The 23,808-nt window shown below is 44.6% G+C and overlaps 1 protein-coding gene across 7 annotated transcripts in view; it reads right to left on the bottom strand.

Moving 5' to 3' along the window:
• Positions 1–23,497, bottom strand: part of KPNA1 (karyopherin subunit alpha 1) — a 127,563-nt gene extending 104,066 nt beyond the window's left edge. For 2 of the 7 annotated variants that reach the window (XM_045000841.1, XR_006575638.1), the window contains exons 1-4: positions 23,008–23,031; positions 9,459–9,600; positions 7,536–7,643; positions 227–326 (exon numbers count right to left, since the gene is read on the bottom strand). In XM_045000841.1, coding sequence (XP_044856776.1) covers positions 227–326; positions 7,536–7,643; positions 9,459–9,587 — 337 coding nt within the window. In that variant the 5' untranslated portion in view covers positions 9,588–9,600; positions 23,008–23,031. Of the gene's footprint in view, positions 1–226; positions 327–7,535; positions 7,644–9,458; positions 9,601–20,502; positions 20,572–22,958; positions 22,972–23,007; positions 23,032–23,342 lie in introns of those variants that run through there. The other 5 variants (XM_045000835.1, XM_045000842.1, XM_045000847.1 and 2 more) reach the window with 4 other exon arrangements.
• Positions 23,498–23,808: the final 311 nt, after the last annotated feature.

Raw genomic sequence — 23,808 nt, 5'->3', positions numbered from 1 at the left:
GAAGTGGTGGAATCTCCATCCTTAGAGGTTTTTAAGGCCCGGTTTGACAAAGCCCTAGCTGGGATCATTAGTTGGGGTTGGTCCTGCATTGAGCAGGGGGTTGGACTAGATGAACTCATGAGGTCTCTTCCAACCCTAATCTTCTATAATTCTATTATACTAGCTGGAATATAAAACATATCCCCCCCACCTCAACGTTACAACTCTAAGTAGCTTCAGTACTCACCTTTTGAAAGTAGCTTCCGGAATTTCTGAGTGGCTGAGAGCTGCTGCTCTGGGCTATTGGAGAAAATCATCTCAATCATATCAGAGGTGATGACGGCACTCTGGGATTACATAGGGAAAGCAAACTAGTAAATTTTGGATTGAACTCAGAGGGAAAAGATTAGAATAACATTTGCCAAAATGTGCTATTGAGTTTATTACTATGTAAGAAGCTAGCCAACAAAAGTGATATTATTGACTGTTAGTGTGATCATTCAAAGTACTTCAGATGGTAGTATGCTAATTTGTGAACCTTTCATCTCTAGAATCCAAAATTTTGTTTTAAGCTATACGAGCAAAATTAGCAGACATTTTCCACATCACAAAACCACCATATAACTGGCAGTATCTTATCAGGAGAAGGAAGATGAGGACTGAAATAGTAAAGTTATTGATATATGGGTGTTTGTGGCTAGGATAAGTTATTGTCTAGACCTGTCCATCATGTTTGCTTCAAGCCATTTTTGTAGCACCTTATTCACACAACCTGTAATTTTAAAAAAGTATAAATGGTTTTAGTTCTGGTGAAAGACAGACAACCCTGATGACTGAATTCCTGAGCATAACATCACAGCAGCAGTGCTAGCTTTCCTACACTACTCTGACCAGTGTCCTTCAACTTTGACCTGGAGACTTTGTCTACAGCAGGAAAAAAAGGATGCACAGTTCAGCACACATGCAGGTCCACAGGTGGAAGGAGTAGTGTAGAAAGGGCTCAGATCTTCTGACCACCAAGTCATTGAATCCTACTCTAAGAGGGAGATAGATGAACAGATAAAAATACCTGAGCTTTCTCTGAACTTTCACTTCCACTAGTGAAGAATTACTGGTCTATATTTTGCAAGATAGGCAATTTAGGAGAAGAGGGGAGTTAAATTTCAACAGTCCCCTCTCTCTCTGAAATTTTCATGGATGCTAATTTGAGATATTTGCAATTGTAGTTTTTAAAATTAGCACCTGTCACATTTAGACTGAAACACCCTCCCATGCGTTACTCCAGGTCCATTTCACGTGAACTTTAAAACAAATGGTTACAGCTTTCTATCACTACTGACCTGGGATAAATTTTAGGAGAACTACCTATGTGAGCCTCTATATTTCATTAGAAATCCACTGAGCCATCCAGGTTACTCCATTAATGAGTTTTTGGCAGAGCAAAGCAAATCTGCATACTCATTTCAATGGTATTTCTCTGTATTTAATGCAATAGCTGTTGAAAACTACAACCACTGAATTCCAAAATGTCAGGGAACGTTCTTAACATCAATGGGCAGATCCCTAGTGATTCTGGTGAAAATTAGAAAATCAGTGACTCTTCTCAGTGTTCTAAGACTGAGTCACCTTAATACTCCCCTGTATCCAGCGTGAGAAAGACTTGCTTGTGCTCAACTGTGTTTCAGCTCCCCAACACTACCAGTCTGAGAGCCGCTCAAGCATCCTCCTCTGGGCTATGCCAGCCCTTACGGTGCCTTTGAGGTTAACAGCAGGTGTACCCCCAGTCCCCGAGCCCCTTTGAAGCATTGCCCTGTAGTGTCCAGCCCTTTATTCACTGAACAGTCACAGAAAAACCAGGTCTGTCGTTTCTAAGGGACAGTGAACACACCAGCTTGTATGATTCAACTCAGGATCAGCTGCTTGTTTAATATCAGACACTAACATATATTTATAGTGAAAACAAGATCATCATCAAAGATTCAAGAAATAGTGAGTAAGGATAATGAAAACAAAAAGGTTACATATACAACAAAATCATAACATGATTTCTAGAGACTAAACTGAACAGGCTAACCTTCTGTCTTAAGAAGTTCATCTCACCCCAAATGTCCCCTGCATCATTTTAACCAAGGCTAGTTGTAATGCTATTTTCATGAATGTAAATCGCACTGCCTGATTACTTCTTAATGCAGGATGAAAGAGCATCTTCCTTATTCTCCATATATCCTTCAGAGTTCACTGTCTGTACCCAGAATCAGTATAACACCCTACACACCCCCGGTGGCTTATTTTCCAGTATGCTGCCTCCCTGTTGATTTCACAACCCCCTGACGACTTCATATGCAAATGACTCTCCATTGTGTTAGCTTACAATGCTTAACCAAGGGCTTGGCTACACTGGAGAGTTGCAAAGCTGGTGGTGGCTTTACAGCGCTGCAACTCACTCACCGTCCACACTTGCAAGGCACATACAGCACTGCATCTCCCTGGCTACAGCGCTGGCTGTACTCCACCTCGGCCTGGGGAATAACAACTGCAGCGCTGGTGATGCAGCGCTGCTCCGCCAGTGTGGCCACCAAAAGCGCTGTTATTGGCCTCCAGAGGTATTTGGAGGTATCCCAGAATGCCTGTTCAGCCACTTTGCTCATCAGTTCGAACTCTACTGCCCTGGCCTCAGAAGATTCGCCCTTTAAATGCCCCGGGAATTTTAAAAATCCCCTTCCTGTTTGCTCAGCCAGGTGTGGAGTGCAATCAGTGAATCTTTCCAGGTGACCATGCCTCCACGCTCCAAACGAGCCCCAGCATGGAGCAATGGTGAGTTGCTGGACCTCATCAGTGTTTGGGGGGAGGAAGCTGTGTAGTCCCAGCTGCGCTCCAGCCATAGGAATTACGATACCTATGGGCAGGTATCAAAGGCCATGCTGGAAAGGGGCCATGACCGGGACGCGCTGCAGTGCAGGGTTAAAGTGAAGAAGCTGCGGAGTGCCTATTGCAAAGCCCACGAGGGAAACCGCTGCTCCGGCGCTGCCCCCATGACCTGCCGTTTTTACAAAGAGCTGGACGCGATAGTTGGGGGTGACCCCACCGCCAACCCGAGGACCACGATGGACACTTCAGAGCCGGGGAGGGAAGAGGAGGAGGGGGGGAGGAGGAAAGCGAGAGTGAGGGTACTGGGGTGGAGGGAGACATCCCAGAGTCCCTGGAGGCATGCAGCCAGGAGCTCTTCTCAAGCCAGGAGGAAGGTAGCCAGTCGCAGCAGCCGGTACTTGGTGGAGGACAAACAGAGGAGCGGGTTCCCGGTAAGCGGCTTTTTATTTTCAGGATGGAAATTTTTCGGGAGAGGAGGAAGGGTTAGGGTTGCATGCATGCATGCCTACATGTGGAATAGCGCATTGATGCGGTCTATCACATCGCGGTAATCGGCCTCGGTAATCTCTTCAAAAGTTTCAGCCAGCGCGTGGGCAATGCGTTTGCGCAAGTTTATTGGGAGAGCCACTGTGGTCCTTGTCCCAGTCAGGCTAACGCGTCTGCACCACTGTGCCGCGGGGGGTGGGGGGACCATTGCTGCACACAGGCAAGCTGCATAGGGGCCAGGGCGGAATCCGCATTGCTGTAAAAGACCCTCCCGCTCTTCCCAGGTGACCCGCAGCAGCGAGATATCTTCCAGGATCAACTGCTGTGGAAAATGTTGGGAGTGTTCAGTGTAGGTGCCCCCTGCAGCTGTTTGCTTTCCCCAATGCACAGAAACCCCGAGGACAGTGCAGCCCTGAAGCAATCAGTCCCCCTTACTCACCATTTCAGGGATCCTGTGGGTTATGTGCGCTCTCTTTGGGATGGGAAAATTATGCTATTGTGAAGACTGTAAACTCCTTCACTGTGTGGGAATAACTGTCTGATATAAACAATGCTGCCTCTGTTAAGTGTTGCCTTTTTTGCCTTTCCACAAGCAACCTTGAGATCTCGGCTGCCCGTGTTATCAACAGCTCAAAGACTCCAAAACCTCCAGAAGAAGCCGCGAAAAAGCAAAGAAGACATGCTGCAAGCAGTTATGGATCACTCTGTCACAGAGAATCAAAAAGTGCAGGACTGGAAGGAAAGGGAAAGCAGGATCCGCCAGAAAAACGCAGTGGCCAGGAAGAAAAGCACAAAGCAGCTGATAAGCATCCTGGCGCGCCAAGCGGACTCTATCCAGGCGCTCGTAGCCATGCAGGCAGAGCACTACCGCACCGCACCCCTCCCCCCTGTCCCAAAGCTCTTTCCCTTGTGCCCCAATGTCAGCTCAAAACCCCCTTCCCCAGCATCCAGGTTCTTACCACCACCAGGTGCCTCCAACACCTGTATGTTCACCAACCAGCCCTGAGAACTACGACCCTTACCCTCTGCACTCAACCCCCATCACCATGCAGTATATGTACCCTGAAGTGCAGCAGCCACTGCACAGCACTCCAGACAGGACATATTCAAACCTGTGACTGTACAGTTCCCCACCTCCCTGCCCTTTTAGGGTCCCAAAATGTTGTGTGTCTGTCAATAAAGTTATTTTCTTTTCAATAAATGAATTCTTGTCTTTGAAAACAGTCTTTATTATTGCAGACAGTCAAAGATACCTTAGCCCAGGACAGAAAGAGGCACTGCAAATCAGCTTAGGAAACACAGATTCCTACTAACACTGTAACCACTGCACTTCACTCCCGTGCAAGGCAACAAACATTACTGTTGGTTTTCAGCCTCAAATTCCTCCCTCAAGGCATCCCTAATCCTTGCAGCCCTGTGCTGGGCCTCTCTAGTAGCCCTGCTCTCTGGCTGTGCAAATTCGGCCTCCAGGCGTTGAACCTCAGAGGTCCATGCCTGACTGAATCTTTCACTCTTCCCTTCGCAAATATTATGGAGGGTACAGCACGCGGCTATAACCACGGGGATGCTGCTTCCCCCCAAGTTTAGCTTCCCATACAGAGATCGCCAACGCCCCTTTAAACGGCCAAAAGCACACTCCACAGTCATTCGGCACCGGCTCAGCCTGTAGTTGAACCAGTCCTTGCTCCTGTCAAGCTTCCCTGTATACGGTTTCATGAGCCACGGCATTAACGGGTAAGCGGGGTCTCCAAGGATCACAATGGGCATTTCGACGTCCCCTACTGTGATCTTCCGGTCTGGGAAAAAAGTCCCTGCCTGCAGCTTCCTGAAGAGACCAGTGTTCCGAAAGATGCGTGCATCATGCACCTTTCCAGGCCAGCCTGTGTTAATGTCAATGAAACGCCCACGGTGATCCACAAGAGCCTGGAGAATCATAGAGAAATACCCCTTCCGATTAACGTACTCGGATGCTAGGTGGGGTGGTGCCAGAATAGGAATATGCGTCCCATCTATCGCCCCTCCACAGTTACGGAAACCCATTTGTGCAAAGCCATCCACAATGTCCTGCACGTTCCCCAGAGTCATGGTTCTTCTTAGCAGGATGCGATTAACGGCCCTGCAAACTTGCATCAACACGATTCCAACGGTCGACTTTCCCACTCCAAACTGGTTCCCGACCGATCAGTAGCTGTCTGGAGTTGCCAGCTTCCAGATTGCAATAGCCACCCGCTTCTCCACCAGCAGGGCAGCTCTCAATCTCGTGTCCTTGCACCGCAGGGTGGGGGCGAGCTCCTCACACAGTCCCATGAAAGTGGCTTTTCTCATCTGAAAGTTCTGCAGCCACTGCTTGTCATCCCAGACTTCCATGACGATGTGATCCCACCACTCAGTGCTTGTTTCCCGAGCCCAAAAGCGGCGTTCCACGGTGCTGAGCATTTCCGTGAATGCCAGAAGCAATTTAGTGTCATACGTGTCAGGCGACTCGCTATCATCGTCGGACTCATCACTTTGGATCTTAAGGAATAGCTCAACTGCCAAACATGATGTGCCGGCGAGACTCGTCAGCATACTCCTCAGCAGTTCGGGCTCCATTTCCCACAGAAATCGCGCTGCACAGAAACCGTTGAGAGAGTCAAGATGGCACCAAACGTGGATGGAAAAACAGGGATTGCTGGGATGTGAAGCAATGCATCACGGGGCGTTGGGACAGGAAGCAGAATGACCCGCACCCTCTGCCCCCTTCCCACAACCCACGGCGCCAAAATGGGACGAGGTGCTCTGTGGGATAGCTGCCCATAATGCACCACTCCCAACACTGCTGCAAATGCTGCAAATGTGGCCACACTGCAGCGCTGGTAGTTGTCAGTGTGGCCACACTCCAGCGCTTTCCCTACACAGCTGTACGAAGACAGCTGTAACTCCCAGCGCTGCACACCTGCAAGTGTAGCCAAACCCTTACATGCTGACAGAGACAGGTGAATAAACATCTTTTGTCTGACAGAAAACCCGTTTGTCAACTCTGCCTTGATACAGACTTTAAAGCATATTTTCAGTAGACATACATAACTCCTTACATTGTATGTGTACACACATTTCACAATATTAGCAACTAGTGGGTTCTGTACCAAACTAAACAAAGCATGATTTTTAATCACATATGTGGTTAGATGTTTGGCTGCATGGGTGCTGTCCCTGTGTGCTGTCCCAGCTCTGCGCAGACAGTTGGCACAGCAGACCTCAAGCGAACCGCCCAACGACCACAAGATCCGTTAAGGTTCGAAGACACCCAGGCAGGTTTATTGTCGACAAAACATGGTACTAGTATCTTGAAGACTGTACTGGACCACTAATATATGTATGCCCGTAACAATGGACGCAGCTCAGTCAGTGGCAGGACTTCCCACTGCCCTCTAAACTGGCCAAAAGACACTCCCTTTGAGACTCCATTTTATACATGAGTACAAACAAATTACTTATTGCCCCTCTCATGTAGTTAACACCTATTAAAATAGTCGGTTACCACCCATCACCTTGTACATCTCTGTCAATAACACTGTTATCCTGATCTTATCTTTAGGAGGAGTCAGTGTGTTCCTATTACCTTTGGGGAAAGCGTGTGTACCATTCTTGATATGGGGTATTCTGGTACCACCCTTATGGAATGTGTTTGCATGTGTATTTTGTACCTAGCACTTCTTAGGAATGTGTGTTTCTGCAATATCAGTCCTATTCTTGCCAGATTCTGTGAGCAGGGCCTACTTCTTGCTCACAACTTAACTTTGCTTTATAGCAGCAAAGTTTTGAATGCTACTTTAGCCCAGGCCTCTGATAGAAGGGCTTAAATTTCAGGTCTTCTTCCTACTACTACATATTGGCAAGTTTATCTGCATCACTCAGCCTCAAGAACAAAATCCAAAAAGAGTTGTTTCAGACAGCACATTTTACCCACAGTTTTCTTGGAAAACAAACCAACCAACCAGTCTTTCCACCATATTTCTCTGGGGCAATCTGAGCCATTACCATGTATGTTGTATCTGTCCAGTTTAGAATATAAGCTCTTTGGGACTAGTCCATACATTGTAAAGTGCCAATCCTGCCTATGGCACTATCTACCACTATCCACCTACCTACCAACCATTTTATTTACAGAGAGAGAGAGAGAATATGCATGCAGAAATTCTGAAAGCATCATGCTCACTTACAGAAGTCATCTCCATGTTGTTCAGTTGAGCTTCATGAAAACCTCCATCTGACATCACTTCCTCCTCTGCTTCTTCCTCAGCTGTAGCAACATTTCTGCGCTTGAATAACTGAAGAGAAAAAGACCTGAAGTTAGTATCAGCAGTACAGAAACCAAGGCTAGCTTACGTTCAGAACAGCACATTAAGCTGCAATAGCACTGACACCCATGATAACCTAATCACTGTGCAGAAACAAGTTGTGACAGGTGCACATGGAATATTCCAAGACTATTATATTGAGATGTGACAAATGCTATGGAACACTAGAATATCCAAAGACATTATGTTAAATTTATAAATTATATATGTACTTTTATGGGCTTGCCACCAATTGTATTACTGGTTCAATGGGTGAGCTCAAGGATGCTTTCTACAGGAACTAAAAGCACTAAGGGGTAATTAAAGCAAAACCTTAATGCTGAATCAATACAGGTAACAAGAATTATGAAGCTTCACCCGCCCCTCGGTGGAAAGAACACACAGATTAACATGGCCTGGTCTTAACAGACAATGGACTTGAACTTTCATAAAATATCAGCCCTGATCAGAGAACTTGTTCACTCACACTTGATCCAAGAACTAACATGAGACTCTGACCAAGAAAGAAAGGCCCTGTGGAAAAGATCTGGAGCACTTTAAATCTCCCAGAATCTCCATGTGGAAGATGGATTGTCATCTAGTAAACAAAGCATGCATATAATCTGTTTGTTTTTAAGATGTTTTCTCTAAAATGCTTTTGTTTGGAATAAACAGTACTTTGATTTATGACAGCTGGTTGATCAATGCCCCTGGGAGAACACAACTGCAAATGCTGAACTGAAATCAGAACTGCTGAGGTGATCACAGTTAATTGAGTTTGCAGCCTAAACTCCAGTCTGGAAGGAGAGGATCATGGAATTCTGGCCCAAGAAAGGTAAGAACTACAGACCCAAGACTAAGAAGGATGCCCTCATGGAGAGCATAAGGGGGACAGAGGTGCAATTAACTCAGGAACTGAGACAAATATATTTGCTAAAAGTTGTGGTTCCAAAAGAACACTGGAATCAAGTAAGTCAATGGACTTCTGAGTGATTATAGGAAATAGTCAAATTCAATTTAAAACCAAAGCTTAGTAGTGGATTAAAAAGGATTTAACAAAACCTAGTAAGAAAAGTCTAAACACACCTCTTCCCCTGAAGGTGCTGGGGAAACAAACCCAACAGCATAACTGTAACAGAAAAGAACAAACTGCTCTCATCAGAAACTGACCAGAAACAAAGTCAAATGCAAAAGAAAATAAGCACATTATGACGGGCAGATTACATTCTAAACTTTTATTCATCTGACTAATCTAAGGCCTTGTCTATGTTACAAATTTATGTCGACTCAAGTTATGGCAGCATACAGCTGCAACTGTTAGTACATCACTTGTGCCCACGCATACTTGGTGCCTTGTGTCAGCGGTGCTTGTACTCACCAGGAGCACTTTTCCTGATGCAATGTGTGCACCATGGGTGGGTATCCCAGCATGCAATTTGCCAGCATCTAGAGCACTGTCTTTTGGGAAGTTCTGGCAATGCATGATGGGGCCGAAACGAGTTGTGCAGGGGTGACTGGGAGTATACGATCAGCTTCCCAGTTTGCAACTGTCTCCAACCCATAATGTCATCTGTATCCCATAATTTTTTGCATCTTTTTCTTAAAATCCCACAATCCCGCAGTAGATCAAGGAGCAAGTAGGCACCAGGACAACTGGTTTCCTCTCAAAGAAGTCTGCTCTGTAATCACCGGTATGCTAGCATGCCTGAATTTATCAGGTCAGGGATAACCAGGGGGGCAGACATTTTCAAGAAAAGCCTTCTTTTGAGGACTGGCTATAGTTACAAGAGAAGAGTTCTGCAATACCTGTTCCTCCCTTTTCTGCTTCCGTAGCTGAAGGCCCTCTTCCTCTCGCCTACGACGCATTTCATCAGGATTCAGAGACTTGTTCTTGTAGCTCTTCAATCGGAAGTTCTCTTTTCCTGAGGTTGTCATGATTTCTAGAATACTGCAATTAAAGAGAGGTGGGTCATATCAAGAGATTTATTTTCAGGAACACACTGCTTCCAGTTCTTCCTTTATTACTGCTGTAGCTAGCTATACCTCCAAGCATTGTCCCCACCCTGACTAGTGCTTCTGGGAGAAGGAGAGACTATTAAATGAAGGCAGAAATAGTTCACAGGACTTGCATACACTTCATATGTCACACTCAGACTCACAACAGCATGAAAGTACTAGTACAGGGGATGCCTGAAATACTCCAGGCTAATACTAAAATACAGGATTGTCTTACTTTTGGGTGCAGGTTAAAGTGGATACTTAAGACTAATTTATTTGCGTTTTTTAGTAGCTGCTTACTTAAAAAAACAGTACTAATATTTTAGAGCTCTATTACACAGCAGTTAATGGATTAAAAAGATAGTTTATTTGAAATTCTCTTCTCTCAGTTTAAAAAAAACAGTTTGTCCTCCCTCCTTTTTAAAAACCAAAGAACTTGCCCCAGCTAACCACACAAAACATAACGTTAATTTCTGTGTCACATCTGTCTGTCTCTACAGAATCTCCCCATTCACAGCACAAATGCCTTCTCTTCTGTAAACCTTGCTCTCTCAGGCAGCTTTCCCATTTCTCTCCATTTCATCAATTCTCCAACTTTTCAAATTTCATCTGAACTTCATCTCTTTTCCCTTCTCTCAGTCTGTTACACTCTGAAGTTTTAGGGATACAGTTTGTAGGAAAGAAGCTAGGAAGAAATAAAGCTGTATTTTCACTAAAACACCAGTGAGTAGCTTTGAAGTTTACAGTTTATGATATCAAAGCACATATACATCTTCTCTTCTTGGGTAATTGAGAAGACCAATAGTAATGGTATCAGTCTGGCGGTGGTCATTGTTTATTGGAGTTTCATATATATTTGCTGAACTGTGGGGTTACTGAGCCTGACCCAAAATCCTGAAGTCCGTGGAGAGACTCTATTTAAAAAATTGTGCTGTGAATCAGATCTTGTATCTGCATTGCTGTTCTCTCTAACATTTCACTTAAAATCTTGAGATGGTAAACATAAAATTCTCATTTTCTGAATGTTTCTATGCCTCTCATACAGATGCAAAATTTCCAGTATGCCACAGATTTCAACAGCATTATACTGCAGAATTCAGGTGGCTTTGCTGCTGAATTTAGTTCTCATGTTACACACTACACTGGCCCTTATTATAGGGAGCTTATAAAGCTTCTCTGAAGCGCCAGTTATTGTCCAGTGACCTAATCTGTTGTGGCAAATATGTTCCCAAAATCCAAAAAGTTTCACAAGCACAGATATTGCAGGCTGTGGAGTGATCTTATGTTGACTGAATTAAAATGGAGAAATAAGAGTATAATGTTATGTGTAGGTTCTGAAAATCTTCCATCTCTGTGCAAGCCAAGTTCATTTTCCACTTCAGCACATAACAAATATTATCCAGCCAGTAGTAAGTCTACTCTCACCTTTGGTTGTTTCAGTTAACAATGAGGATGTTAACATAACTTGATTAAAAATAGATTAAGGCAGCTCTCAGTAACTTAAGGGGCTCTAGTGAAAAACACCTGGTAATATTTTTGGTAATGATGCTAAACAAATTCCAGAGACCAGAAGTGGCTTCTGTTAACAACCAGGTCATGGGTCGCTATGCCTAATGGTCACGGCAGGAGGCTGTTCTACTGGCTGGAGCAGGGGTGACTAGGCTTAGTGGCCACAGCCCAAATCAGAAGCCCAGTTACAAAGTCCAGGAGGCAAACTGGAGCCAAGAGCCAGGAATCAGAAGTGAAAGGTCAGGGTTAAGAGTATCAGCCAGAGCAGAGGCAGGAAACTAGGAACTGGGGGGAGAAAACCACAGGTGGGAGCCTGGAACAAGTAGCTGGAGGCAGGAGCAAGGAAGGAGCTGAGAGCATGTGCAGGACCAGACACACAGCTGCAGACATGGAATGCTATTCAGTGGCTAGAGACCCCAGGCTGCTGGAGTCTTCAGCCAATCAGGGGACCAGGTGCATTCGCTGAATCAGCTGAGGACAATGAGCTGCATCTGGGTTCAGCTGTTTGTCCCTGACAGCTTACATGTTGGAGACATTTCAGGCCCATTGTATGTATTATTCTGAGTGAATTCCAGGCTGACAGAGTGCAATTAAGGTACAAATATTCACTAAGAAATGTCACCCAGAGCTGCTGTATTCAAGATTAGTCAGTCATAAATTGGACTGAATTTAGCGTACAACCTGAATTTACAACCATTAATGACTAGACTCCCACCTCACTCTGCTTACATTCCTCAGGGAATTTTTTAAAATACAAGTTCCACAAACACATCATTCAGAAACTTCAACACTGTTTCCATACAAAATGCTGAAGTCTTAAATATATGAATAAAACTTCCAAATGCTTTTTTTTTTAAATTACATGGTTTCTTGTGATACCCTTGGAAACATCTCTTTCCTTCACCAATTTTGTAAATAAATTCTCCATGTGGATTAAAATAAATCTTTGAAATTTCCATGCTGGCAAATTCTGACACAGAGTACTTGTCTCTGTAGCACAATGAATCGTGCACTGGAATACTAGAGAAATCGGGGCAATTCAAAGGTTGTGGGTTTGAGCCCCACCAAAGTCAAGTTTTGGTGCAGAAAAGAGCCATAAGTATGATTAAAGTATTAGAAAGCATACCATATAGTAACAGACTCAAGGAGCTCAGTCTATTTAGCTCAGTGGCTTTCAACCTGTGGTCAGCAGACCTCTGGGGGTCTGCAGACTATGGATATGTCTACATTACCCGCCGGATTGGTGGGCAGCAATCGACCCCCGAGCGCTCTCCCATTGACTCCTGTACTCCACCACTGCGAGAGGCGCAGGCAGAGTCGATGGGGGAGTGGCAGCAGTCGACTCACCACAGTGAAGACACTGCGGTGAGTAGGTGTAAGTACGTCGACTTCAGCTCCGTTATTCATGTAGCTGAAGTTGCTTAACTTAAATCGATTCTCTTCCCCCCCCCACCAGTGTAGACCAGGCCTATGTCTAAGGGGTCTGTGAAAGGCTGTTGTTACCATAGAACAGTGGTTTTCAACCTGAGGTCCACAGACTATGTCCAAGATTTCCAAAGAGGTCTGCACCTCCAACTGAAATTTTTTAGGGGGTTCAAAAATTTAAAAAGGACAAAACCATTGATTTAACTTAACCAAGAGAAGGATAAGGAGTGATTTGATCATAGTCTGTAAGTACCTACCTGGGGAATAAATATTTGATAATGGTCTCTTCAATGTAGCAGATAAAGGTACTATGACTGAAAGTTGAAGCTAGAAAAATTCAGACTGAATATAGGGTGTGAATTCTTAAAAGTGAGTGTAATTAATCATTGTAACAATTTACCCAGTGTCATGGTGTATTTTCCATCACTGGAAATTAAAAGAAATCCAATATTCATTTAAGATATGCTCTAATCCAAAACGAATTAGTTTGGGGTTGTCTATGGCCTGTGTTACACAAGAGATTGGACAAGATGATCACAAAGGTCCCTTCTGCGCTTGGAATCTCTCCAAAGAGCCACAAAAGTTATTCTAGGGTAGAGAACAAGTCTTAAAGTTAAACTCTATTTAGCGTCTCAAAAAAAAAAAATCAACAGGTGATTTCATTACTGTGTACAAGTACCTGCACAGGGAGAAAATACTGATACTAAAACGGCTCCTTAATCTAGCACAAAAAAAGCAAAATATGGTTAGAAGCTGAAGCCAGACAAATTCAAATTAAAAATTCATGCCTAATTTCAAACGGTGAGGGTGATTAATCATTGGAACAAACTACCCAAATGGTGGATTATCCATCTCTTGATGCCATATGAAAAATATGCCTTTCTGGAATATGCTTTAACAAAACAAATGATTGGGCTCAACACAGCAGTTACAGAATAAAATCAAATGGCCTGAGATACACAGGACATCAGACTAGATGATCTAATGATCCTTTTCAGTCTTAAAAACTCTATGAATCAATGGAGACTTGCCAGCTGACTTCAGAATCCCATCCAATCTTGCAGTTACATCTTGGATCTTCACTGGGGGGTAGCACACCATTCTGCTGTCCTTGCATCCCTTACTGAAATCTCTGGCCACTTCATATGCTGATAAGGACTATGGGACTTCTTTAAATGGTTGAGATAACTCTCTTGCACATCCTTGTAGTACAAAGCAAGTAGCTACTCTCACTCACTGTCTCTAGTAACTCACTGTTCTGTTCCTCTGCATGAACATTCAGAGACATTCTCTGCAAGTGCCTTGCTAAATGCCTGGTAGCAATTAGATATTACTAGCCCGGTTGAATGCCTCCTGGTTCTCTTTCCTCTGTAGGTCACAGGTGTCTGTTCTTTAGTTTCTACTCTTTCCTGTTCCTTTTCCACTGAACCTCCCCTCTTTACAATTTCAGTGGCAATGATTTCCAAACCAAATTGTCGAAGAAGTCTTCAACTGCTTGGATCAAGTTTACCCAGAGCACTGTAGTTGGCGGTGCTGACAGCAAAGAATGGATACTTACTCTACAGTAACTGAATCTTTGAAATATACTGTCCACACAGATTCCACTCTTGGTGACTAATAAGCAGTTGCCTAATTGCTCAGAGGTAAGAGATGTCCTACTTGAATAGTGCTCGCAGGACAGCTCTATCGAAATTAGCATCCAATCTGGAAGCCTGCACTAGGGAATAGCGAGTGCTAATTGTGCGGCTCAAGGTCCATGTAGATGTTTTACAGGGGATTTTATCCAAACCGGCAGCAGAAGCTGCCCAGCCATACTGAAATGCATTCCTTAATATGACCAGGGAGATCTTTCTTAGCTAGCTAACGAGAATTTATGCAATCAGAAACTCATTTGGATAACGTCTGAAAGGATATATGTTTTCCCTTAAGTCTTTTGGCAAATACTACAAATAGCATAAAATCTTTCAGGAACGCACCTAGGTTATCTAAATAAAATGATAATGCTCTTACTACACCTGCCATGTGAAGCCTCACTTCCCCCAGATTAGAATACGGATTGGGAGAGCAAACCAGGAGGAGATTGGACTGATTTATATGGAATTCTGAAACAAACTGAAGCAGGACTTTGGATAAGATCCAAGAGTAACCCTGTCCTTGTGAAACACCAGGTATGTGGAACCAACCATGAGACCTTGCTTTTCACCTATCTTTTATGATGAACATGTTAGCTTCCTGTAATATTTTATGAGCTAGATAGATATAAAATAAATAACTCAGGGTCCCTACCAATTTTATATTGCTACTCGTTGGTAGAAAAGTTATTATCCTTCCCGGATGTAAAGGCTAAGGGTTTGAGTCACATCAGCTGTCTGGGTCCAACCCAAATGACTTAACAAAAACTGAGTCTATACACATGTACAAAAGATCTTGTGTCAACAATGAAAGAGCCAAGGACCAAGCCATTAACACTCAACTACAGAGAAGTCCAAACAGGCTGGACATATGAACACAGCATGGCTGAGTTTGAAGAACAAAGGCCCAAGGGTGTGAACAGACAGTGTTTCAAGTGTGCTGCCGAGAATACAAGGGGAGAGAGACAGGGACAGAAAGAGTACAGATGGACCACAAACTCAAGGCATGACAAAACCATTACTTCTATCAATATGGACTTGATCTTAAGCACGTCTATTCCATGCTAAACTAAGGGCTTTCTTGTGTAGTATATTCCAGATGACTAATGAATGCTACTTGCTTTGAAAAGGCTGCCCTGTAGCACTGTAAATACTTCCTGAGTGGCATTCCTCATGGTGGGAAAACAGGAGTACTGGAGCCCCAAGCCCCAATCTCAGAGTTGTTGAGGCCACATGCCTGCCCTCTCAGAAGAGTATGGACCACTGGGGTCCAGCACATTAAAGGCTATGTCAGGCAACCCCGCAGCCAAACCAGGACTGCTCACACAGGTGCCCCTCCAACAGAGCTGCAGTGAATCATCACTTAAACATGCAGCAACAACCCAGCTGCACTGACTTACCCTTCCAACAGAGCTTGCATGCATGTGGCAGCAGCCTAACCCTGAGCCAAACCTGAGTCAGATGACCCCCAGGCTCAGGTATCTCCCCAACCCTGCCAGAGCTGCAGATCAGTCTGTGCAACAGCACTACCTGGCCAAACCCTCCTGCTGCCTTGCAACATATCAGACTCTTGAGACTCCCAGTCTGCTCTTGATCCCATTCCTGTTCCTGTCCCAGCCCTGCCTGAGCCCTGTTACAGGCTTGTCCTTGCCCTACTCTGACCTCGCTCCAGTCCTGTTACTGACAAGCCCCAGCCTTGCTTCCACTTTCTGACCCTCCCCGGATCCTCGGACTACCCAGATTTGACCTTTGGCCTGTATCTGGACTCCAGTTACAGTACTGACATGGCTTGTCCCTAGACTCTGACCACTAAGCTTTGACCCCTGGCTTGCACCTAGACTCCAGCTATGTACTGATTCTGGTTTGTCTACAGACTCTGATCAGCTTTGACACCAGATCTCGATTCAGATGCCACCCTTGGCCCAGTCCTGACCCTACATCCAATGGTGATCTCTGCTTCAAACACTAGGCCTGACTGCTAGGAGACAGTGCCTCTGTAAATCCATTACACTCTCTTAGTTGATTTAATGGCCAACAAAAAAGCTTTTTTTAATTGGTAAGTGATAAAGGGAGCAAGAGCTCCCAGAGGTCCCATCAATCCAACTAGAATTATATTAAGGTCCCAGAAACAAGGGGCTCCCTAATTGGGGGAGGGGTCTCTTCATGAATTTTGCTACTGTAAGGTTAAAAAACACTGTTTGGCCCTGAATAAGAGGGTGATTTGCAGATATTGCTGCCAGGTGGACTCTTACTGAACTGACAGAAAATCTCCACTGCTTACAGGCTAGAAGATATAGTCTATAAATACTGAGGCTGGTACTGCCAGTGGAGAAAATGGGCTGAAATGTCCAGACAGTGAACTTCTCCATTTAGCTCTGTAGATATGTCTAATCAAAGGTTTCCTGTCTGGAGGAGAATGTTCTGAACCTCAGCTGGGATTCAAACAATTCAGGATGTCAGGTGCAGGGTTTCTGGGTCTGGGTGCAGGATCTGGGAGACTGTCAGGTAGAATGGGTAAGGTGATCAATGGTTGCACTGAGATTCAGCAGATCTGCATATCAAACCACGATCATGCAACCTGCATCTTGCCTCAGTTCCCTTAGTACTCTGGGTAGCAAGATATAAGTGGATAGGCATACATTAATCTGTGTCCATGGGATAAGGAATGTGCCCATCAGGGAATCTGGCACTGTGCCCCCTCTGATAGGTGTTGTGACATGTGCAAGAAGTTCTACTTTTGGTAGTCCCTATACATAAAAGAACCTCTGCAAAACTGAGTCCTTGAAAGACCTCACATGGTTTTTGGAAAAATTCTTCCTGATGTAATCTTCTAGGATGTTCTGGAAACTGGGCAGATGGAAAACTGCAGGTGTGATGAGATGTCAGATGCACCACTCCCACTGATATATGGCTTCTTGGCAGATGGGAAAAGATCTTACTCCCACCTGCTGATGTAGTGTATCACTGTGATGTTGTCTGTCAGTAACTTCATTGTTGAGACATGAAGAAAGGGTAGGAAAGCCCTGCACACCAAGCATATGGCTCTGAGCTCTAAAATGTTTGTGTAGGCAGGTCTCTTGATTTTTTTAGTGGAAAAAGATGCATCACTTCATTTATGCCTGTTACCAGCGTACATGTAGGTAGAGGCATGGAAAAAGAGAGTTGTGAACAGAAGCAGCTAATAGGAGTTTCAGAGGGTGCAGCAGCAGACTCTGTGCTTGATGAGTGGTGCTTTCCTTCCAGGTTTAGCACTAGCAGTGATATCAAAATGGCCAGTGGAGGTAACCTGCAATGGATGCGCCGTGTTTTCTTTCCTGCCTGAAGACAGAAAAGATTTCATATGTATGAAGTGCAAGCTGGTGGATGTGCTGGAGGAAAAGATTCTTGTATTGGAGGGGCAAATTGACATGCTACTGAGAATCAACCTGAGGAGTTCCTAGACAGTCAGGTTGAGGAAAAAAACAGTACCCCAAGTTCAAGGAAGAATGGAGCTGACCACCCAGAAATCAGAGAGAAAGGAAATCAGACAGAGGCCTGGTGGTTTGGTAACCACCGGAGGCAGGAAGTCACAGCAGCTTTCTACCCAGTTGGAGACAGAAGAGGATGGACAGGCTGTGGCTACCAAAGAGAAGAGGACTAGAAGGAATTCCACAAAGCTAGAAATTTCAAATCAATACCAGGTATTCAATGTGAAAACTCTGGAAGATAACTCTCAAGATCCAGCAGGTCCAAGGGAACAGAGGGATGTACAGGACACATACATAGATGGCAGCTCAGCCCAATTTGTAAGAAAATCAAGCTTGCCCACAAAGAATTCTCCAGCTATCCAAGGAAGACAGACAATCCTTGTTAAAGATTCAATACTCAGAAGAATTGAAAGAATATTCTGCAATAGAGAGGTGAACAACTGCTGCCTTCCTAGTAAAGAATGGTAGAACACAATCCAGTGGCTGGAAGTTGAAGCTAGACAAATTCAGAAATACACTGGAAATAAGAGGGCTTAAATATTTAACAGAGAGAGTAATTAACCATTGGAACAATTCACAGTGCCGTGGTGGATTCTCCATTGCGGGCAATTTCTAAATCTGAAAGATATGCTCTAGGAATTATTTTGGAGAAGTTCCATCGCCTGTGTTATACAGGTCAGACTATATGACCACAGTGGTCCCTTTTGGCCTTGGAATTAATGAATCTGGGACGCTCCCAATCTCTTGAATTAGCAAGGTCTTATGCATTGACAAGAAGCTGTTTCAGAAGTGATTCATTGTGTATCCATACCCAGCTAGAGCCTGCTAACTCCACCAGCTATAGCCAGTGTCTCAGCTTCATGCTGAGCTTTTCTGAATGGGAAAAAAAATTCAGGAAGTATATTCACTGATGTAGCAATAAGCCACTAAAAGGAGTAGTACTGACCTTTGACTGAAACATCTAACCAGTGTTTGGTAACAGGAACATAGGAATTCCAATACCAGGACTGACCAGGGATCCACCTAGTCAATATCTTGTCTCTGGTACTGGTCAGTATCAGGTGTTTCAGAGGAAAGGGAAAGACAATCATAAAATAATCTGCTCATAGGAGAACACTTAGCAGTTAGAAGTCAGCAAAATCTCCTTACATTCAGGGCATACTTAAAAACATAGATAAATATAAACAATCTGTATAAACCTCTCTATAAATGTTAAGGTTAAGACTTTGTCACAGTTACTTTCAGGTAAAAGTCACCGACATAAACAAAAATTCACAGAAGTCACCTGTCTGACTTTTACTAAAAATAATGGGTAGGGAAGGAGCTGACGAGGGATGACTGAAGCCTGAGCTGGGAGAAGAAAGCTGGGGGGCAGGGGAAACAGGGAGAAGGGGTCAGCACTCCCACCATGCCTCAAGCCCCCCCACCATCACCAGACAGCTCCAGGGTCCCTGACGACTGACAACTCCAGCCCCATCACCTCAGGGCTGAAGCAGAAAATGTCACAGAGGTCTCTCAAAGTCACAGAAACCATGACTTCCATGACAATCTTATTCTGAATATATATCTAATCCTATTATTTGAATCTTACAACGTGCTTGGTCTCCCTCTCTTGTGACTCCAAGTTCTATAAGAATATTATTGTGTAAATAAGTATTTCCCTCTATCTCAATTTTAAATGTGTTGCTTTTCAATTTCATTGAATTCCACCTTTTTCTTGTATTTTGTCAAAGGGTAAATATGGCCACCCAATTTTATATTCCTTTATCATATTCCTTTTAACTAGTCTTCCTTCTAAGCAGTCTCAATCTCATCAGTCACTACTCATCTGTCTCTGGACCCACTTCTATTTCTATTATATCTTTTACAGCTGGGGCAACTAGAACTGCACATAATATCCTAGTGGAGGGCTTAGCTATTTACATTAAATAGAAAAAGCTTCATTAATGCAGAGTTATGGTGGCCCACTGATAGTGCATGTCCTTTCAGAACACCAAGTTCAGCATAACAGACTTCTGAAAACCAGGAAATACAGCGTTAAAATAAACACCCACACAATCTTAACTTACCCACCCTGGAGCTGGCAATACCCACTTGGAGTTATTTGCATGCATTCCAGCTACATTCACTGCGTTACGTGTAGCTGAACTGAACGATGGAGAAGTAAGTTGAAGCAGCTTGGAAGAGCTGTGATTGTGTTATGAGGAAATCAGGATCCAAGGCTCTCCCTCCTGCCCCAGCATGTTATCAAAAGAAAGAAGTGCTTGTATACCTCGAGGTTCCAGTCTGGATCATTTCAATACAGAATTGTGAAGGGTATGTCAGTAGCAGGGCACTGGAGTCATCTTGAAATGGATATTGTCAGTAGAGAGGTATGATATGAGAGAAGTCTGTGGATTTAATGATGAGCAGGGGACAGCAAAGAGCTAAGTGGTAACCTGGGTGCAAATATGAAGAAGTCGTAAAAGGGTATGAAGTGGTTATTAAATTTTACAAGTGTGGTATTCTGTCGGGGAAGTAGGCTTAGTGTTTGAGCACAGGTCTAATGCAGGTGGCACCTGTCCATTTCAGTGAAAAGGCAGAATGCTAGACTGTGTGATATGGGCATTGTGGGGCATCATTCAAAGAGGGGAGAGTTAAGACTGTATGTTAATAGAAATAGAGTTAAGACTCTATTTCCTGGTTTTCAGAAGTCTGAGTTTTGCTGAACTCGACATTCTGAAAGGGCATGAGCTATCACCAGGCATCCTTATCTCTGTGTTAACTAAACTTTTTGCCAAGGACTACATTAACGCAAACTAGGAACCTTTTTGTTCGTACCTGCAGCTTCCACACAGGGAAGTTACAGTGCAGGAGTTTGGTGTGCACCGCCATTCACACCCCAAATAGTCTGAACGGTGGGCCAATGTAGACAATCTCTCAGTTATCTAAGAAAAAACAACAGAGCTCAATAGACAAGACCACCCAAACAGAGTTCATAGATTCCAAGGCCAGAAGGGACCATTGTGACCATATAGTGTCTAGTCTTACCTCTTGTATAACAAAAGCAATAAGACTTCCTAAAAATCATTCATAGAAAAGAGCTTTTAGAAAAACACACAATCTTGATTTTAAAATTGTCACTGATGGAGAATCTAGCACAACCTTTGGAAAGTTGTTCCAATGGCTAATTACCTTTATTGTTAATGTATGCTTTATTCCCTGTCTGAATTGGTCAAACTTCAACTTCCAGCCATTTGATCCTGTTATAGCTTTCTCTGCTAGACTGAAGAGCCCATCATTAAATATTTGTTACTCATGCAGGTACTTATAGAAAGTAATCAAGTCACCCCTTATCCCTCTCTTTGTTAAGCTAAATAGATTGAGCTCCTTGAGTCTATCACTATAAGACAATTTTCTAATTCTTTAATCATTCTCGTGGCACTTCTCTGAACCCTCTCCAATTTATCAACATCCTTCTTGAAATGTTGACAACAGAACTGGACACAGTATTCCAGCACTGTAAGACAAGGTCCAATAAAGAATTCCACCCTGTTGGCTGCAACACTTTTTTAGTTAGAAAATTGTCATCTATAATGTTTAAAACAGGGGTAGGCAACCTGTGGCACACGAGCTGATTTTCAGCGGCACTCACACTGCCCAGGTCCTGCCCACCAGTCCAGGGGCCTCTGCATTTTAATTTAATTTTAAATGAGGCTTTTTAAACATTTTAAAAATCTTCTTTACTTTACATACAACAATAGTTTAGTTATATATTATAGACTTATAGAAAGAGACCTTCTAAAAACATTAAAATGTATTACTGGCATGCCAAACCTTAAATTAGAGTGAATAAATGAAGACTTGGCAATCCGCTTCTGAAAGGTTGCCGACCCCTGGTTTAGAAACTCCAAGGATATGCTACTACTGGCAGCATGAGACTCCACTATATGTCACTCAAATTCAAGACCCCCATAATCAGACAGTTTTTATTTCCTGCACATTATAGATAGGTGCATAAGGAGGCGCTCATCCTGGTTCCCTATCGTGATTTGGTGGTCTGTAGCAGACACCACTTAATATGCATGGTTGAGCATGAACACATCTACAAAGAGAGCAGTAACAACAAAATACAAATGGAAGACATGTAGATAGTGGAAAGAAAAGGCACTTCATATTAAACAGGATTGGTAATAGAAATAATTTGCTGGAATAAGAAAAAGATACTAGGTCTAAATAAATGGAAAACAGATGCTCCCCTTAATCCCCAGAGATGGCTATTGCTTTCCATTAGGAAATGGAGCTATTAATGAATCTTTATGAAAATATATGGCAAGAATGAAGATATCCACCTCTGGGGAGATACTCAACTCGAGGCTGCTTCTTCTATGGTATTATGGGTCCTGCTACTGCAGCCTCCCAATGTCTAACTTCCTAAGGTGCTTCCCATGATTAACAACAATGACCAAAGCAAGAGAAGTGCTGCTCATTATGAAAGTTGCCAGGAAACTGAAGTTTTAGCAAAGAAAGGGAGACTACTGACCCCAATCCTCCTGTACGTGCTGTGAAATCTGCAGAATACTGAGCCAAATATTTCCACTCTATGGCATACACTTATCTTTTCATCTTAGAGTTCCCGAATTCATTCAATGCACTTTATCGGTTGTGCTTAAAATTCTCCATGCAACCTTGTGTTTCTATGTGGTGAGCTCTGAAACTCAACTCAAACTTAACTTTGAAATGTGAATTATGAATGTGGTGGACTCTTTTGCTAGGTGCGTAATCCTCCAAACCACCCTAGTGTGAGACAGTTATGGTGGCTATTTTTCCTTATCAATCTAGAAAGTAGAGTTTGAACATGTCACCAGATATATGGACCAAAACATTTTTTTTTACATATTCCATTTTAAAAAAAGTTGCAAATTTTAATCTGAAAAAGCATTTAGTCAATTTCCTTCACTAAAATAATTCAGCTTTTCAAAGTTAAAGTAAACAATTTTAAAGTGAAAAACTGGGGTTTGGAATTAAATGGCAGCAAGGAATTGAAACCCATCCTTCAGTATCCAACCCTATGGTAAAAAAATCTAATGGCCTGTAACTGAAAAGTAGTTAGAGCAACCTTCTTCAAATTTAGCAAAGTCTTCTCAAACTTAAATATAAATCTGTTAATGTTGTATCCTTAACGGTTTCCCAAGCCACAGTTATGTGGCAGCTAAACACAAAGTTTACCAGGGAATATTGCTGCAACCTCAACTATCGCCTCCCCCATTTATTATGGCACCACACACACGTCCCACCTGACAGACCCGTTACTAGCGCGGCTGTACCTAAGCCCTGGCAGCCTACCCAGTCTTTAGCGGCTGGTTCCCACGGGCCATCACAGCAGGGCCCGGTTACAACATGGGGTGGAGTCGTTCCCCTCATCACCCCCCGCCCCGCCCCGCCCATAGCGCGCTGGGGGGGACGCGGTTCCCATCCTCTGCTGGGTTTGCAGTTTGGTTCAGGCTCCCAGCCCCCCCACCCAGGCCCCGCTCCCGGGCTCCCCCCTGCCTCACCCAACGGCTGCCCCGCCCCGGGATCCCCTCGCGCGCCCGCCGCTCCCCCGTTCCAGCCCCGCCAGCGGGTGGCAGGCGCGGTGCCCGCCCCGCCCTCCGGGCCAACGGCCTCCCCCGCGCACTTACCTTCTGCCCGGCCCAGCCCGCGGTCTCCCCTCTCGGGCCCGAGGCGCGCGGGCGCCCCTCCCTCCCGCCTGCCCCGAGCTGGCCGCAGCGGCGTTCACTGCGCTTGCGCGCGGCTGTCCGCTCCTTCCTACGCGTAGTTTCCGGCCCCGCCGCACGGCCCCCTGGGAGAGAGAGTCCTTCCGGGTGGGGAGTCCCCAGGCCGCCCGCTGCGGAGCTCGGGTCCCAACCAACCCCGCCCCACGAGGCGGCCGCACGGAATGTCCGGGGCGAGGGGACTCGCTTCCCAGAATGCAGCGCGCCGCTTCTGTGCGGCCGCGCGCCAGCGGCGGGAAGCGCCGCTGGGGGTCGGGCTAGCGGCGCGTGAGCGCAGCGCGCGGGGATTCGGCCGCGTCATTGTCTCGAGTCTGATCTTCCGATGGTGGCCGCCGCCGCCGCTGCCGGCTCGTTCTACTCCTCCCCCGCCCGC

The sequence above is a fragment of the Mauremys mutica genome, chromosome 1 (assembly GCF_020497125.1).
Source record: "Mauremys mutica isolate MM-2020 ecotype Southern chromosome 1, ASM2049712v1, whole genome shotgun sequence".
NCBI classification, from domain to species: Eukaryota; Metazoa; Chordata; order Testudines; family Geoemydidae; genus Mauremys; species Mauremys mutica.
The sequence above is the reverse complement of the archived record's forward strand: the minus strand, read 5'-3'. Positions and strand labels throughout refer to the sequence as shown.